The following is an 18,502-nucleotide window of genomic DNA, read 5'->3' as shown; positions in this document are numbered from 1 at the left end:
GGAGAGGCCCCCACAGATTTCTAATCAGCTCATTTCCTGGGGTAAAAGCACCGAATGGCCCTCAGGTTGATTAAAAGCCTTTCCTCAGACTCCAGATATTAATCACCTGCAGTTGTCGGGAATGTCTCCCTGTGCGAGGGAGCAGTTGAGATTATTGCTTAATTAACAAGGTTTGTAACAGCACTAATGTGTCCTATTAAAAAAAGGTATAAAAATTAACCAGAACTCAATGCTGAAGCTCATTTAGAAAACTCAGCCACTCTGTGAAAGGTCATTTGACCTTAATAAGGTTTAACTGTCATGCTGAAGCTTGTCTTTAAAGTGAGACTCCCCCTTGCCGTGCCTGCATTCATCTTTCTAAAGCAGTGTTGATGCTCACCCCAGCCCCTGGTTATCTGGTGAGGAACAACGTTCAAATCAAAGAGAAGAGAAAATCCTCATTAACCCTGTGAGTAGCAAGGCTTTTTGCCATTTTTTGTCACACAACAAATGGAACTCAATGTGATAACATCACACCAAGCAGACAGTAACCCTCTCCATCCAGCTGCTGGCTGGCATGGAAGGAACCAGTCTAGGAGAGTTCAAATAATTAGGTTCATAATGGCAAGTGTCTGGTGAGTTGGGAGAGAAGCTTCAAACCCACCTGCTTAACGTAAAAAAAGAAATCAATATTGTAGTTCAGGAAAGTACAAAACCTTTGGAGAGACGGGAAAGCCCAGTTGTCCTGTGGGCTCTGAGTTCGCCAGCTGTATGGGCTTAGGCAAGTCAAGTTGCTTCCCACTTGGCGGCATGACAAGCACTTAATATGGCAGCACTAAAAGGGGTGGCTAAACCAGGCCCAGAGGAAGCAGAGCAAGTTAAGGGAGATAACAGAGGTGGGTACAAGGTGCTCTGGGAAATGGGGCAGGAGACACATACACTTTTAGGTTGGCAGGGAAGGCTTTCTGAAGGCAGGCTCCATGGGGACCAGCAGCCAGAGTGGCTGGGGTGGGGGCTGGATTGTGTGTCTTGTGTTCCAGGCACTCAGAATAGCATTTGACAATTCCCTACTGTGAAAGGAAATGAGACTTGTTTGGGGACTACAGTAGTCCATTACGGCAAGAACTTAGAATTCAAGTGCAATATTGCTGAAAATTAAAGCTGGAGTTAGAGCCAGGGGCCAGATTACGAAGGCGCTTTTATGCCACGTTAAGCAGCTTACCTTTTAATAAAGGCATTACGGCCTGGCCGTGATAGCCAGTGGTAATGGGTAAACATATTTGGTTTCTGAGAGGTCCTAAGGTTACCCGGTGGAGAGAAGAGTGTGGGAGCTGCTGGGGTGGGGTGAAGAGCTGAGGGTGAAGAACAGAGTTTGCCACTTCTTCCACTTGCAGAGTGGCACTGCTACAGGACTGGCAGTTGAGAACTGGACTATGCAAGGGACAGTGATAGTGAGAAGAGGGCATTAAAAGAGAAACTGGGGCAGGACAGATGGAGAGTGAGACATGTCCCATTCTAGCATATGGGACAGAAGCAGGAGATCAAGCAGCTCTGGGACCCAGGCTAGTGGTACCATTTCCAAAGAGAGGGAAAACACAAAGGGCAGAAAGACAAAAGTGACAGCAGCCAACAATGCATTTCTGACAATGCCAGGTGGACACCCGGGAGATTACCAGCGGCACCTAGATGAACAATTAGAAGCTCAGAGTATGAATTGCGGTCACACACAAATGTTAGGATAACTCCTTGACAAAATAAATACTGAGCACTTCATACACATTAGCCTGGACAAGATACCCACAAAGCTTATTTTTCTAGAATGAGTAAGGGAGGGGAGTTGCCCAGTGAACAAACAACTAAGAAGTACTCCACAGAGTTTAGAAAAGACCACTGTGAACTAGCAGGTAGGGAAGGTGGAGCCCAGAGAGATGATGAAGAGCCAGGGAGGTAGGAAGAAACCCTGAGCACACAGAAATGGCAAAGAGGATGTACAGAGCAGAGGAAGAACCTACAGCAGAGGAAGAGGAAAGAACAGGAAGAAGGCCTCTGTGGCTTCAGCATGGGGGATATGGGAATTGTAAGTCAAGATGAGAGAAGAGATGTCATCAGCGGTCAGATCCCGAGGCACTAGCCATGATGAGAAATGTGGGCTTAATTCTGGGCTGTGGGTTCTTTGTGTGTGTGCATGTATGTGTGTGTGTGTGTGTGTGTGTGTGTGTTGCGCGCAGTGGGGGAGAGGTGGTAACCAAAACATGTTTGTAGTGTGTGAGAGGGGAGTTGAAGAAAGAGTAGAAAGCAGGGAAATGGAGCCCAGAGAGATGATGAAGAGCCAGCGAGGTAGGAAGAAACCCTGAGCACACAGAAAGCAGGAAGTGTTCTTGGTGAAGGAGTGACCAGGCCCAAAATGCTGGGGAGTGAATGGTAAAGGGACCCTGGACTGGGTAAGGAGGGACCCCCTGGGAGAGAACAGACTAGGGAAAGGACTGTGAGTAGAAGTCAGGTGGTAGACCAGTTGGTCAGGCCTTACATTAAATAGCGACTACAAGCAACTCTTTCCAGAGACCTGAATGTGATAAGGAAGAGAGAGACACGGCAGCAATTTGGTGACAGAAGTGGCCCCTTGGAAGCATTTCATTTGTTTTTATAAAACAAAGAATTATCCAAGTCTAATCATTCTAGCATATGGGACAGAAGCAGGAGATCAGGAGAAGTCAGGGGTGGCATCATTCACAGAGTGATGTACTTAGGGAGGCAGGTAGTTTGAGTTTCATCTGAAGAGATCTGTCATTCCTGATGGAGGAAGAAACTCTTCTTTTGAGACATGAGGCAGAAAAGCTGGATGCAGGGATATGGGGTAAGTCTCCAGGTGTGGCAATTAGTTGAAAGCTTTGAGAATTCCTTCCTTTCCTCAGTGAGCGAAGAGACAAGGCCATCTTTTGTGGAGAGAGGTGTAGACTCTCATGTTTGGGAAAAGAAGATTCTAGAAAGACTTAGAAAATGGAGGAATAAATCAGTGAAAGAAATTAGGTTTTCTAATCTCTGAGAAAGTAACTTGGTAATGGCCCCAAACATCTTGGCAGAGGTATCTTCTTCTAGATTGCACCATAGCATTGGGGGCAAGAGTAGTTACATGAAACATTATCTGATGGGGGTTTCAAGAACTTTCAAAATTCCTGCGTTCCTTGGGGGCCAGAAAAGGGCTGTGACGCTGACTTTGAAGATGGAGACAGCAAGCAGCTACTTGGTAGTGGCATACTGCCAGGTTTGGGAGTAAAATGAGCATAGTGTGGACCAGGGCAAGCTCACAGTTCAAACAAAACAGAGCTGTGGATCAACCCGATGCATCTGATGACCTGGATCCAACTTCTACTTTGCTCACACTATAGAACAGGGCAGGAGGGCCTAGAAGCTGAAAAGCACTGAACGATTGTACATGTTAGTGCATGTTACCGTCACAAAGTCATGGTGGCCCCTGCCGTCTGTGCATCTGTGAACAAAGAAAGGTCATTTCATTTATCCTCAAACATAGTTATGTCTAAGCTATCATCCTGGGCATCAGGGGACACCAGAGGTAGGGGTTACTGTCACTGTCCTCTCATTGTTCATCGATTTGCTCGAGCGGGCCCAGTAACGTCTCCAGTGTGACACTTCTCACTGTGTTTGGCAAATCAAATATGTCACGGGTAGCTTGCCAGGCTTTGCCGTACAGGCGAGATACTCTCGGTAGCTTGCCGGGCTCTCGAGAGGGACAGAGGAATCAAACCCAGGTCAGTCAGGTTGGCCTCGTGCAAGGCAAATGCCCTACCCGCTAGGCTATTACTCCAGCCCAGATCCTCATGATAGGGGGAATAAAAGGCTCCAGCCCAGAAGTAGGGGTTAGGCGGAGGAAATAGAAGGAAAGTAGTTTCCAGAAATTCACCTCTAGGGGCAGCAGGGGTCAGCATGCAAGAATCAGAGTGAGTTTCCTGCAATTCTAGCACACCCACTGAGAGATGGTCACTGGGCTAGTCATCATCATGGGAATGTCAAGACAAATCCAATATAACCTGCAGGTCTCAAGTGCTCACACTTGAACATGCCACCAAGACATCGCAGATGAATTATATCGAAACACAGTGCTCGAGCAGCTGGTTATCAGAAGGCACCTGGGTCCTGCGGCATCACATTCTGACAAGTGTCAGAAAATGAGAGGCCAGCCCTGCATCCCTAGAAAGGCCTCTACCCCAAGGCAAAATCCCGACTTCAGCTCCACCATTTCAGACAGCAGACAAAAGATCACCACTGGTTGTCTAAAACTAAGAGGCTTCCTCAATCAATTAGTCAGTCAGGTTCAGGTGTGAGCAGAGTCAGCCCCAGGTTGGAGTCACGGGTGCCGATGGGAATCCAAGCTGAAACTTTGTCCCTTGGATCTCAGGCTAGTTACCAAGTTCTCTGCTACTTTGACCTCCAAAACCTATCTTAAACCTAGGCAGACGTCTCCACTTCCATGATTATAACCTTAGTCCAAGACTCCATGAGCAAACAGACCCAGAAACAAAGCAAGCGCTCAGCATAAGGAACTGTGGCTCTCCCATCTACTCTTCTGCGTCTTTGGTATCATCTGTGTAGTCAACTAGCTGTTCTCGTGATCCTTTTCCCTCAAAGACTATGGGCTTCTTGCAGATAGAGACTGTATCTGATTCTTCTTCTCATCCTCAATACCCAGTAGGGGGCCTGTTAGCAAAGAGCTTAAAGTGTGGATGGAGAGAGATGGGAGAAAATGCTCTACATCACTAATCATAAGGGAGATGCAGATCAAAACAACAAAGAGATATCATCTCACACCACAGAGACTGGCCCACATCCAAAAGAACAAAAGCAACTGGTATTGGCATGGATGTAGGGAGAAAGGGACTCTCCTTCACTGCTGGTGGGAATGCTGACTCGTTCAGCCCTTTTGGAAAATAGTATGGACAAAAGGGCTGGAGTGATAGCACAGCGGTAGGGTGTTCGCCTTACAAGCGGCCAACATGGCCGACCCAAGTTCGATTCCTCCGCCCCTCTCGGAGAGCCCGGCAAGCTACCGAGAGTATTCGATATGCCAAACACAGTAACAACAAAGTCTCCAATGGAGATGTTACTGGGCCCGCTGGAGCAAATCCACGATCAACGGGAGGGCCTTTACCTTTACCTTTAAGTCTCAAAAAATTAGAAATTGAACTCCCATTTGACCCAGCAATTTGAACCAATTCCCACTCCTGGGAATATATCCTGGAGGGGCAAAAACGTATAGTCGAAATGACATCTGCACTTGTATGTTCATTGCTGCACTGTTTACAATAGCCAAAATCTGGAAAAAACCCGAGTGCCAGAGAACAGATGACTGGTTAAAGAAACTTTGGTTCATCTACACAATGGAATAGTATGCAGCTGTTAGAAAAGAAGTCATGAAATTTGCATACAAGTGGTTCTACATGGAAAGTATCATGCTAAGTGAAATGAATCAGAAAGAGAGGGACAGGCATATTCTGGGGAATATAAAGTAACAGAATGGGAGACGAACACCCAAGAATAGTTGAGATAAGTACCAGAAGGTCTGCTCCACGCTTAGAAGCGGGCAGCACATGCTGGGGAAAAGGCAGCTCAGATAGAAGGGAACACCAAGTAAAGGTTATTTGGAGGATTCGCTCGGGATGCGAGATGCGTGCTAGAAGTAGACTATAGACTGAACACGATGGCCACTCAATACCTCTATTGCAAACCACTACATCCTAAGGAAAGAGAGAGCAAAAGGGAATGCCCTGCCACAGAGGCAGGGTGGGGTTGGGGGGTGGGGTGGGGGGGGTGGGAGGGCTACTGGGATCATTGGTGGTGGAGAATGGGCACTGGTGGAGGGATGGGTACTCGATCATTGTATAACTGAAACCCAAGCACGAAAGTCTGTAAGTCTACAACTGTACCTCATGGTGTTTCACTAATACAAAAAAAAGAAAAAGAAAAAAAGAAAAATATTTTTTAAAATTAAAAAAAAGAAGAAAAAAGAAAAGAACAGACAGGAAGGTAAGGAAAGTTGAGATCGAGGATCAAGCCCTTTCTTTAGGAAGACAAATGACTCCCTACTTGCCTTCCTTTCGGTCCACCCCCAACACTAGGGAAGATGTGGAGTCCAGTGACTCAGTGAATTTTCTATCGTAGTGCCCACCATTGTGCTAGACACAATGTTGGAGGCATCCTTGACGCCTGTCCCTCCTGCTTCACCTTCACTGCACCTCTGTGCACTGCAGCTTTCTTTTCCCACTTCCAGGCCTTAGTTACCGATGCGTCTGCTTCTTGATGCAGTTCCCTCTTCATCTTTGTTTTCGTATCTGACATATCCATCAAGGATCACGTCCCCAGGAATTCTTGCCCAATTTGTCCAATGAAGGCACTCCTGACGGCCCCCTTCATGCCTCATATATCCTCTCCTGCTACTCCCTGTAACTGAATTTGTAGCCACAGCTTATTTGCCCCATGGCGTGAGGGCCCTTCTGTGCCCAGTCCCACATCTGCTTCTGTCCCTCCTGTTCCCAGCCTGAGGTCAGAGAACATGTGCGAGGTAGAAAAATAACTCGCATGTGCTGCCATTGTAGAGGAGCATTCCCTCACCACTGTGGCTACTCCAGAGACCTACCTCTAACAATGCTCAGTTTGTGAGGCGAGAGAGGTGGCTTAGGGACTGCATCTTTCTTTTTTTTTGTGGCAACTCCTGTGACACTTCTGTTCTTCAGAACATCTGTTCCCCATATCATGACTGCCAAGTTCTTCGTGTACTTGGAATCTCCTTGGGTTACTTGTAGTTGGTGCCATTTCTCCTCATCAACCCAAATCCCGCTTCCCAGATGAACCTGCAAGGAATCAGAACACAAGCACCTGTTTAGTCGGACAGGATGGCAGCTGGAGACTTTTCTTGTCCTTTAAAAGATAATGCGCCCAAGTTTTCAAAATACTAATGTCAGGAGTCTAACAAACCCTACTGAATGTCTATAAAGTATGAGGCTTTATTCTAGTGCTTTCTCCTTTTTTTTTTTCCTCTGCAAGGGGAGGGGAGTTGTTGGGCCACACCGTGGTGCTCAGGGCTTACTCCTGATTTTATGCTCAGAGATAATTCCTAGAGCACTCAGGGAACCATATGGGGTGCCTGTGATCAAACTTGGGTTCTCCACGTGCAAGGCAAATGCCCTACCCGCTGTGCTACTGCTCCAGCCCCAGGCAGATAACCTTTCAGCGCCATGGTTCCTAACCTTTTCCTATAAACTCCCCTGGGGGAAACGACGCAAATTACTGCTCCTGGGCTCCATTCAAGGAACTGGGGTTCACTTCATCTGGGTGGAACCTAAAGATCATGATGGTTGGAAGGTATTTCGTCATTTCAGGGTGCAGCTAGATTTGGAAGGGACTGTCCGTTCTGGCACTTTTAGGAACTCTAAACCCACTGGCTAAAAATCATTTCTAGAATATAGTTTTTCTTCAAAAATAGCCATTCATGTGTTTCTGCTGAATCTGAGGGAGAGGGTTTTGAAACACCTGTGTGAGGACAGCTGCTAATGAGCTAAACTTCCTAAGGAGACCGAAGGCCCTGCCAGAGGCTCAGAGAAAGGCCTGCAGGCCGACCACATGCACGTGCAGAAGGCATCCTGGGAGAGGTCCTCGTCTGACACCGAGTACCCCTGACCCCACACCTCAGAAAGGCCACTGTCCAAAGACACTTCGAGATTTTCAACTGAAGCTGGTCTGGAAAGCCAGGGCCACACAACTCCTCTTCCTTCAACTACTAAGGTTTTTCAACTGTCAAACCCACAGCCCACCAGCGAGTAAGTAAACAATCCACCACCACATCTGACTTCACTTCCTTTGGCGTGAAAGATGGCTCAGACCTCTGCAGGCCAGAATCAGATAACCAGACCCTGGGCTGCAAGCCCAGCCCTGCCAATCTGTTTATAGGCTCAGGCAGATAAGCAACCTGGGGTGAGAGGTGCTGCCTGGGGCTGCCTGGGCAGCTCCAACCTAGCACAGGGTGGGCCTTTCCTCTGCGGTCTCAGCTGGGGGCATCTGAGCCAGATCAGGCGTGCTGGGGTTCAGCCCCCTGCTGTTCTCTGCAGGAACCCAGTGACACCCTAAAGTCACCCATGCAAGCCTCCAGACAGAGATGAAAACAAAGGCTGGGTAAGATTAAATTCAGAATTGTAAAAAAACATGCATATCGATGTCAGCCATCAGTTTTTCAGAGCTCTCTGCTCTTTTCAACCCTGGGCCTTGCTCTTCTTCTTCTTCTTCTTTTTTTTTAATTCGTTATTCTTTAAAGAGAGAGGACAGTCATTTTAACCCAGGTCCTGCAAGACAAAGGGATACTTATTTTTGGAAAACCTACAATAGCCAGGAATTATACCCTTGACGGATTTATCCCTGAAGGTGACCTTAAGAGACAGAAATATGTGGAAATTGTGCTCATCCTACAGATAGAGTGATGCAAATGACCTTTCCTGACACCTATTCAAATAAGACATTTTTGAATCAAGATTCAAACCCAAATTTGAATGTCCCAGATGCTTGTGCTCTCCCCCACCTCCCTGCTACTGTCCATGGCCCAGTGGGGCAAGCGTGGAAGATGAACCATATTGTATAAGATCCCTCTATGCCTGCAAGTAAGCAGTGCAGTTATTGCAGTGGTCATGGAACCAAGAGAAAAATCACTATTGGGCCCCCCTCCCGTCAGGCCAACCCTCTGGCTCTCTGTTTCCAATGATACCAAAGCAAAACTGTTCTATCTGATTCTATCTCCCCTCTCCTGCCTCCATCTAACCACATCACCCTTGTTTCATCATTCTGTCCCCTCATTCTTCATTTCCTCTAACACCCAGTGTGTTCTTACAGGAAGAGGGGGCCTTCAGCCCTGGGGGGAATTTCTGACCTTGCTACCTACTATTTAGGTGTTCTGGGAGAGAACCTTTACAGAAGAGAACATCACGTGTTTCCTGGAGCAGCTCTAAGGACCGTAAGAGAGAGCAGGGGTATGTCAGGACAACACAGGCTGTCACTGTTACTTCCTGTGTGCCTTCTTCCTACCCCCATGTCTGTGCCTCTCCTCTGTTCAGACTGAATGCCTTCCCCTAGTTCTTTGTGAGGCCTTTGTAAGACTGTTTCTCAAGCCCCAGCTGCAAATCCAGGAAAGCCCTGTAACTTCCCCAGGACTGATTTCTCTTCCTACTGAATGTCTTGCCTGCAAAGAGCCTCTGGCCTCTGATTCAGTCCTTCACAGCATGTTGCAGGGGAGCGGGTGGAGGCTCTGCCGCTTCTGCCCATGTTACAAAGTGACTAGTCTGAATGCAGAGCAGTGAAAATGGATGGGCACCCTTGACACATCCTAAGGCATTGGCTTTCAGTTCTGGTGAGCAGCTGTTTGCCTTGGAAAAAACTTTCTGACATTCACTCAAGTACAAGGCCAACTTTAAGCACCAAAAGAAAGGACATTGAGGCAGACCAATCACAGGTATAGGCTGCAGCACTTGGGACAAGGACTCCTCAGAGTCACCAGAGCAATGCCCAGACTTCAGTCACGCAAGAGAATGGAAAAGACCCTGTCCTGGGAACCAGGAGGCCTGGCTTCTGGTTGCTGCCTGCCTGCTTCTAACCTGTTGGTAACTCAAAATTAGACTATTTAACACAAGCTATTTCATTTACAGCTTTACAAGTCGATTTCTGAGCCAAAACATCTTAGGCCAAGGAAAGCAATGTACTTTTAACAAAATCAGAAAGTGTATTCCATGGTAAGTCTTAGAAATTATAGCTCAGAGGTCAACCTGAATGCTGTGGTGGGACGTATGTGTAATGCGAGGGATTAGAAATATGGCATCTGGTAAACTGGGACTGGGTCGAGAAAGGTGTCTCTGCAATGCTCTGTAGGACATCCCAGACTCCTTTTAGAAAGGACCTAGTATTCCAACGAGTAAGGCCAGTGTTTCTCAGAGTGGGTGACATCCCCACCCCCAGTGGTACCAAGTGATTTAATTTTTCTATTCAGAAAGGGAGGGAGCAGGAGGCCAAAGTTTAGGGACCTCTGCCTAGGCCTTGCAGAGATCAATATTTTATTTCTCTAGGCACAGAGAAGGAAGGTAAAAACGGAGAGTGGAGTTCAAACACAGCGACTACTGCTGAAATGTGGCGACGCTGCTCCAATCTGCAGTGTGGCTGCTTCCTTTCCTCTCCCTTTCTAACTTCTCAGTGTGACTACAGCTTAGTTGCAAATAGAAATCACACAGCAGCACGTCGCCGACAACTGGTGAAAAGTCAACACTGGTATTTTCAAGATACCCTGCATAGATTGTGTATGTGTGTGTGTGGGGGGGGGAGAGGGAACATAGGGGGGTAGACGAGGTTTGAGGGAGCCATTTCCCAGAGGGGAAAAAAGACACCTTTGCAAAAAAGATCCCCAGAGTGTTCCAAGACTGTCTACCGGTCTTCAAAGCAAGAGAGAAAATAGATTTTCCTTGAAAGCTACTTTAAGAAAAAATCTCCAGTCACTCCAAAGTTTCATCATGACTAAAAACAAATCTCTGATCTTCAGCTAGGGAAGTTTACAAAACTTCACTACACAGTCTGAATCACTGGAGATCAATGGAAAGCATCAATCCATCCCACCATTCCCAGATAGGGATGCTGAGGGCCATTGAGGGGAAGGACACACCAAAGACCACCCAGGTACGCAAACAAGAACTATGCTGAGAAAGCCTTACAGACTAGCCTGTCTCATTTCTACATCTTGACAGTATTTGCTTTGGCTCAGTCTGGCTAGTGGCAGGGAAATATTTGGACAAACCCAAATACAACAACCTTTTCTTTCTCATTAATCCATGGGGGTTTGAGGGAACAATGCTGGATGAACAAAGATCTTCTGAAGCACAAGGCAAGAATAGTGAATTAACACAGAAGATACTCTGGGGAGAATGAGAGGTGATGTCTGTATGCCACAGTGGCAGAGGACGTAACGCTGAAACTAAATTGAACTGCTGCCTGGACAAAGGGCTCCCAGACGGCTTTAAAATGAACTGTGTACATGTCACAAGGTTGTTGTACCAAACAGTTTTCTCCCGCTCTGTTCCTGTCATTCTGTGGTCGAGACTTTCAAAGACCAGGTCATCACTTTTTACTCCTATGCCAATATTGTCACTCATGGCTCTTCCATTATTCCCCACCCCTTTCTGTTAGGGGTCTTGTCAGAAAACCAGAGGAGTTTGACTTGGCCCTGGGAATACGGGCACAGGCCTGCAGGCTATGCAGCTGGAAAGCAGCTTCAGGATGAGGAGCGTGCTTCATTCTGCATCCTTGGCTGGCATGGGGCACACAGCATGGAACATGCACTTCACACGAATGATAACAGACACAGAGTCAACTGTTAGAAGCCTATCAGAAATTTTATCTCTGTCTCACCTTATAAACTATGTGAGTATGGCAAGTCTATCACTTTTTTCATCCCTCTCACTAAGAACCTTTTTTTTTTTTTTTGGTTTTTGGGTCACACCTGACGATGCTCAGGGTTTACTCCTGGCTCATGCACTCAGGAATTGCTCCGGGCGGTGCTCAGGGGACCATATGGGGTGCTGGGAATCGAACCTGTGTCGGTCATGTTGGCTGCATGCAAGGCAAACACCCTACCCGCTGTGCTATCACTCCAGCCCTAATAAGCTTCTTAAATGTCAGTTGAGTTTTATAGTTTCTTTGGTACAATAATGTATTGATTTATGTTAAGGAAAAGATAAAGCTCCACTAGCTAAAACACATTTCTGGAAATGCCACTCGGGGCTGGGCCAGGAGGCCCACCCTTTAGCTGTCTCTGGGAAAGTGCCCAACATACTCTCCGCCTTTACTCTGACTAGCAAACACTTGCAGGGAATCGATATTGAGCTTGAGACACTACCTTGCCATTGTCTAGGATATACTTGTCCATGACAGGTGCAGGAGCCGGGTAATAGGACGACGTATTTGCTTCCTCACTGAAAGTGCTTCGTAACTCCGGCTCAGGCTCGAGACATTCTGACTTTACTTTTTCCAAGTCAATGGCGGGACCTAGGCAGTTAAGAAAAGAGATCTGTCTAGAACTCCAAGGAAAATAAAGGCAAATATTTTAACTATGCATCTATTAGAACATAGTGTTACCAAAAAAAAAATCTGGCTTACTTTTGTCCATTGGACCACATCTTAAACCCAGGCTGAAAAATAAAATGGAGTATGAATGTCACAAGGGAAAAGATGGAAAAGTGGAAGACAAGAATGGACTAGACTAAGCATGAATGGGAAGCAGGCTTTGAGGATGGCTACATCTCAATGGAGGAGTGGTGGTTAGCAGATATGCACATTGTCTATCTGTCCAAAAGCCTGTCTCTGCAGCCTTCAGGGGAGCAGGCCCAGCAGAAGAACAGAGGCTAGGACAGCAGTGGGGGAAAACAAGAAGGTTTCCAAGCCCCACGACTGAGTATCCAGATAGAAGAAGCATTTCAACCAAAAAAAAAATTAAAATACAATACAGATTAAGCCTCTGATTGCCTGATCCAGCAGCTTCCCTGATTTTGATTTTAATGCAATCAACACAAATTACCTGCCATTTAAACAGTGAAAGGAAGCTGGATAAATGGTGATGGTGTCTATCGGGAAAATTTTTTTTTCTCCATTAGCTTTTAAAAATGATGGACTAGTTTTTTAAATCGCCTATTGTGTCTTGATTACCAAAGGGCAGAGAAGCAGGATGAAAATGAGTAAATATGACCTAAGATTAACTTTTCCAGGAAAGCAACTCCAGACGACAACAGAATTTAGCAACCTGAAAATTCCACCTTCTCAAGTGTTTTCAGAAGTAGACTAGGATCAGAGATTTAACTACTGTCAGAATAGGTTATTATGCAGTGCTTGTAAGTTAAATAACAGCTGAATTTCATGGGCCCGGCTCCTCTTATCTTTTATAGATGGATCACTTGGTCCAGCTCATATGTTAAAGTCCTGACCAACAATCTGGGTGCAAGTCTATGTCCACTTGTCACATTACTGACGTTGGCTGGTGACAGGGACAGTATCAGTGTTCCTGTGACTCAAATTCTTCCTGACAGGATCTCCCAAAATAATATCATTCCTGAGTGGCTGGCATCTGCCACCCACAAAACAGAATGGGTAGACTTAAGCATGAGCTTCACACAGCTTGAGCATAAGATGATTGGGAAGCAGAAAAGCAGATGAAAAGGAAAGGCCCATCTTGGAGAGAGTTTTAGTTTTATCCCTAGCTCTGCTCCACTGTAATTTGTGTGAGTACAGGCAGAAATTGAGAGTGACAGACTGAGGGCATCACAATCAGATGGCATATCCCAACACTGTGTGACCTCCTCAAAAGCTAGGGGAAGCCTGACCCGTCTCCTCCTCTCTCCCTCCCCAGCATCTGCTACTGAGCAATTGCTCCCTGAATGTTTGCGAAATGAATCCAAAAAAGGCCAACTATGAGTGAAGAATCCTAAGATTTCCAAAACAGATGCCAGTTTCTCCACCCTGTGTGAGACCTCAGGTTGAATTTCTGTGATACAAACAAACTCAAGTGGAGCATTTGCCTTTCTTCAGAGGGGGAAGAGGTCATTACTTCAGTTTCCCCTCAAGGCCATGGCCAAGTGTCGGCTGAGGTCTTTTCCTGCTCTGACAGCAACTCAGTGACAAAAAAGAGGAATGGCCTGAGAGGAGGCCCAGCAGCCCCCAGCTCATAGGTCATCTTTGGCAAGACTGTGTTCCTTCTCTAAAGTCTCCTTTCCTTCTGTGTTGGAGAAGGAATCCAGTTCAGCTGGCTTCGGTCTGGTTCTCTCCCATTCAACTCCACAATGGCTGCCAGAGAGCTCTTCATGTGGCCCTGCCCTTCCTCATTCAAGCTCCTCATTGCCCTCACAATGAAGTAGCACACCAGGGCCTCCTGAAGGCTCAGGATGAACAACTTCCTCTTTAACTCACTTCTCAATCCTTGCCCTGTTTTCACTTGTGCCCACATCCCTCATATTCTCCGTTGGTTCACACCTCTGTGCTTTTGAATGTGCTCCTGTCTCAGCCTTACACACATGACCTGCCTGCCAAGCTTTTGTGAACTTGGGAATGAAGCTCAGGTGTCTCTCTTGAGAGACCCTGCACTGACGCTGGTCAGATAGGGGTCTCTACACTGCCTAGTTGGAGCAAACTGCACGTAGACCCATCAGCCAATCAGGCCCCGTCTGCTGTCAACATTAGACTATGAGTTGATTCAAGAGGGTAGTTTTTACTTTCTTTGTCATTTTGGCACCCAGCTCAGTACCTGGAACACTGTGGGTGCTCTTAAGTTTTTCATGACATGCAAAATGGGAGAGAAAAGGAGGAAAGGAGGGCAAAGATTTAACGGGCTAGGGCAAAGATTCTGAAAGGAAGCTCTGCTGCTGAGTGGGGGTGAAAATTATTCTTTGTGGGGGAAAGCTATTCTTGGATGGCTGTTACCTTTTCTGGAGCCCATGAAATATAAATCAGGGCTGTTAAGTAAAATGAAAAAGTGAGAAGGGACAATTAAGTGAGGAGATGGGGCAGTTTAGATGGCTACAGTGGAGAATGTGAGTGAAGGGAGGCAGGAAAGTGTTTGAGTTCACTCTCTGGAAACCATGTCCTCCTAGGAAAGGAACTCCTTTCCAAAGTGGCCCATCTGACCCTTTCTTCTTTCCCTCCTTCCATGGCTTTGTCTTTGTTCGAGACATTCCCTCAATTTGGAAGATCACCCCCCTCTCCCCCAGCTGTACTGCTATCCTAACTCCACCAGAGATTCAAGGTCTGACTCAAAAGCCACTTCTTCCATGAGGCTCCCTAAGCCCCTCAAATGGAGGTATATGATTCTCTATTTGGGGTCATGCTCTTTGGAGCCAGGGCTATCGAATTTCTGAGCTTGCCACCGAGCTGTTAGGCAAGTTGGTAGCTTCCTCATAATGGGGCATGACACGCTCTTCTGGACTCTTCCTTCCAGCCACCCTTCCCTCCTCCCATCATCAGATGTGCTCACTTGTTTCTATGTGATCTCCCTCCTGGACCTTGTGGCTTGAGGGCAGGCAGGGGCTTTTTATAGTCTTTTAAAGTCATAACCCAGGACACTGCATTCAACTCTATTCTCAGCAGTTACTAAGCTTCTCAGAACTGCCATCTCACCTGGAAGGAGGGTTGATTGGGATCATGACAGAGGCCCAACAGGTCTAATACTGAGAAACTACATATATGAAGTGACTGGCACAACGTGGCTGCTCGGTGCGAGGGTGCTTGCCCTGCACACGCACCTTTCATACACCAGCTTTAGTCTCATGTTAGAACTACTGAACTGTGGCTTCAGTGCCCTGAGGCCCAGCTGCTCTGCTCTGACCCTTGTGCTCTGCACAGGCCCAGCACAAAGTAGTAACTGCTTTACACTGTACAATCTCCTCACCAGGTCTCCTCAAGGGAATGTCAGACTTTTGTCAAATGCTAATAAGGCTTTGGTCCTGGAATCTTGGGGCTTTGTGGGCATCCTCAGTTAGTCCTGATCCAGCACTTGGTGGCTGCCTGGTGTTAGCACTGCTCTCTGCAGCAGCCTCCTCCTTCAACAACTGTTTCTGGGAGATAGATATAGCAAGGAGAGCAGACCAGCCAAAGGCACCTCATAGAAGGGGTTCATCCACGGATGCAAGTGTGAATCTCAGATCAATGACCTTAGCTAGGCACTTCACCATGTGCCCCAGCATCTCTATCCACAAAACAGGGGGTGCTGATAGTCACCATAGAGTCTGCTGGGAAAGCATGGCACTGAGGCAGGCATAGGTCAGAGACTCAGCAGAGATTTAGCAAATGGCAGATGAATGAAGGAATCAATCAATCAATCGGTCAGGGGGGTGTTTAGTATTACAGAATCAAGAGAGGGAATAAAAAAGCATGTGGTTTCCTTTGGGAGAGAAAGGAGGGCCTCTAGTGCTTTTAATTTAAGAAGGGTGGAAAAACACATCATTGCAAATCCCTGCCGATGTTGGCAATTTACATCTCATTACAACAAATGCTTCAGATTGCTGTTTTGCTTTTAAAAATTTCTGAGGCATTGTTCTCCTTCAAACACATGTGACCAAATTAGCCACAATAATAAGCACTTGCACTGGAAGACAGCATTGTATGATCTGGCGCAGATATTTTAAGTAACAAAAGGAACTTTTTTCACTTTGTAGAAAGAGTAGAAAAAATTTTAAAAAGAGGTCTTTTGATCTACTTCAGGTTTATTTTGGGGGAAATATACATTCTGTAAAGAGAATTCTCTTAGTTGGCTAAAAGAAGCGTTCTTACCCCCCACAAATAGAAGCTTTTAAAAAAATTTATGAAGGTTGTATTTGTTTCCTCCTTAAGTCACTCACGAATCCAGTCATCAAAATCACTTCGACTACTTTCTGAGATGCAGCCTGTGAAAGAGGCACCAAACTCCGACATAATCATCTGGAGGAGCTGAGAATTTCTTGTTTGTTGTCATGGGGCCACACCCAGGGGTGCTCAAGGCTCACTCCTGACCCTGCACTTGGGGATCACTTCTGGTGAAGCTTGGGGGGCCATATACAACTCCAGCGACTGAACCCAGGTTGCCTGTGCGCAAGGCAAGCTCCCTACCTGCTGTACATTCACTCTGGCCCCTGGAGGGACTGAGAATTTAACACGTGAAACACTACTGTATTACATATAAATAGTTGCAATTTGACAAACACATGTAGGATTCTGTGATAGGAAACTAGGTAAAAATCTTGATTCTGTTCTTTATCTCTTTTAGCACAATATCTCATCCATAAAATAGGATTCAAGGCACAAAGCAAGGGGCTTGGTAATAAAAATTTTATCATTCTCAGTCATGTTCAACTTTCACAAGACTAGATGCTGTTCCTTCTAAAAGTCTTTCTAAAAAGTCAATATTTGCATAGAAAGTTCAGAAATCACCTCTTTCGGAATACTAATTGCTTCTGATTTTGCTAAAAGCTAGTCACGTCAGATTTTTCATTAAGAAAAAATATGAAATCCTTTCACTTCTCCAGCTAAACAGGAAGTTTCTCTACTAGGTATATTTCTAATTTCCTCTCGAGTGCAAAAGTCAATCAATTCAAAACCCTAAAACATGGACAGAACAGAACACCCACTGAAGCAGAGAGATGCATGGGACTTAGTGGGATGAGTAGTTGCTTGGCTGAAGCTGATCTGGGTGTGAGAGCAGCTACATCCATAATGATGAAGGAAGCACACAATGAGGCTAGAAGGTTCTAGAACAGAAACTTCTGTACTGGGATTTGGAGGCTGGATTGGCAGGCACTTCCTGGGAGTAAAAGGAGGGTGAGGACCTCTGGGGGTGGGGGGCGAGGAGGGAGGGCAGTGACAGGTATCTTCATACAGTGACACATGGTGACACATGGTCAGGTTCCCTGACTGACAGAAATTGGCTGACATGATAGACTGGAAAGGGAAAGGTCGCCACTGGCTCAGTGAGGCCGGCAGGCTTCAGAGAGATGAGCTGACTAGAGCCTTGATGAATGCTTAAGGGAATGTGAAAGGGTGACCAGACAGGGGAGGAATCACAGTGAACAGAGGCTTTGGGTTTTTCTCTCCCTCTCCATGAGGTGAGGCCTTCTTAAAGGCACTGGAGAAGGCTTGGATGGACCAAGGCAGGAGTAGGTATTTGAGCCAGTGACTGCAGTGGATTCTTAGTCCAGGAATCAGCACTAAAGGGCAGCAGAGCTGAAATGAACCCAAGAGACCAATGGGCTCTGCAGGGCATAAGCCCTGTCAACGAGGGGTGGCAGAAGTAGGCTCAGGTCCTCTGTCACGGGTCAAGGGACTAGCCCTGCTTGAAGGAAAGACAGGTGCTCACTCCAAAGACGATGAGCTTCACTCAGAGGGAAAGGTGACCCAGCACCTACCAAGACATTTTGTTGTTGTTGTTAAGAACCACATGACAGAATCTTTGCAGTACATGCCACTCTGTAAGTGACTAGCATCTTCCCAGGTGATCATAAGCACCAAAGACAACCTCAGTGTTGTCTCCACTCCCAGACCAAGCACAACAGTTCAGCATACACCACATACTGACTCAGCGCATGCTCATGGAGCAAAGTGACTCCTCAAAGCAGAACTGCAATTGCAATTGGACTATCCAGCCCGAGGCTCAGAGTGGAATAGCAGTTTGCCCAAAGTCACACAGGAGAGTGCTTAAGTGTGAAGCTGATCCAGAGACTTGCTCTTTCCATCCTACCCTCTCTTCAGAGTTTTCCATGTCTCTCACATAAGCACATCCCCTTGGCTCATCTCAGAACATCCCAGAACCCCACAGTACTGTAGGGAGGCAGTGGGCAGGGTGTCACCAGGATTCAGGATTCAGCTGGCTTCTAAGAGTTCGAGTCTGTCCTGTCAGGGAAATGTGGCCTGGATCTTCACTTTCAGATCTTCCTCCTTCCTCTCTCACCCAACGGTTCTGCCTAAGAGGTGGTAAATG

The 18,502-nt window shown here is 46.6% G+C and overlaps 2 protein-coding genes across 2 annotated transcripts in view; both read right to left on the bottom strand.

The window, feature by feature from the left end:
* AGBL4 (AGBL carboxypeptidase 4) overlaps nt 1–18,502 on the bottom strand; it is a 1,380,022-nt gene that overhangs the window by 205,506 nt on the left and 1,156,014 nt on the right. The gene's annotated exons all lie outside the window — the stretch shown is intronic.
* The window catches only part of BEND5 (BEN domain containing 5), a 52,394-nt gene that overhangs the window by 5,357 nt on the left and 28,535 nt on the right, over nt 1–18,502 (bottom strand). The window contains exons 4-5 of the mRNA XM_056122280.1: nt 11,909–12,057; nt 6,629–6,842 (exon numbers count right to left, since the gene is read on the bottom strand). Of these exons, the coding sequence (XP_055978255.1) occupies nt 6,629–6,842; nt 11,909–12,057 (363 nt within the window). The remainder of the gene's footprint in view (nt 1–6,628; nt 6,843–11,908; nt 12,058–18,502) is intronic.

Source organism: Sorex fumeus, unplaced genomic scaffold, assembly GCF_029834395.1.
Source record: "Sorex fumeus unplaced genomic scaffold, SorFum_2.1 ptg000045l, whole genome shotgun sequence".
NCBI classification, from domain to species: Eukaryota; Metazoa; Chordata; class Mammalia; order Eulipotyphla; family Soricidae; genus Sorex; species Sorex fumeus.
The sequence above is the reverse complement of the archived record's forward strand: the minus strand, read 5'-3'. Positions and strand labels throughout refer to the sequence as shown.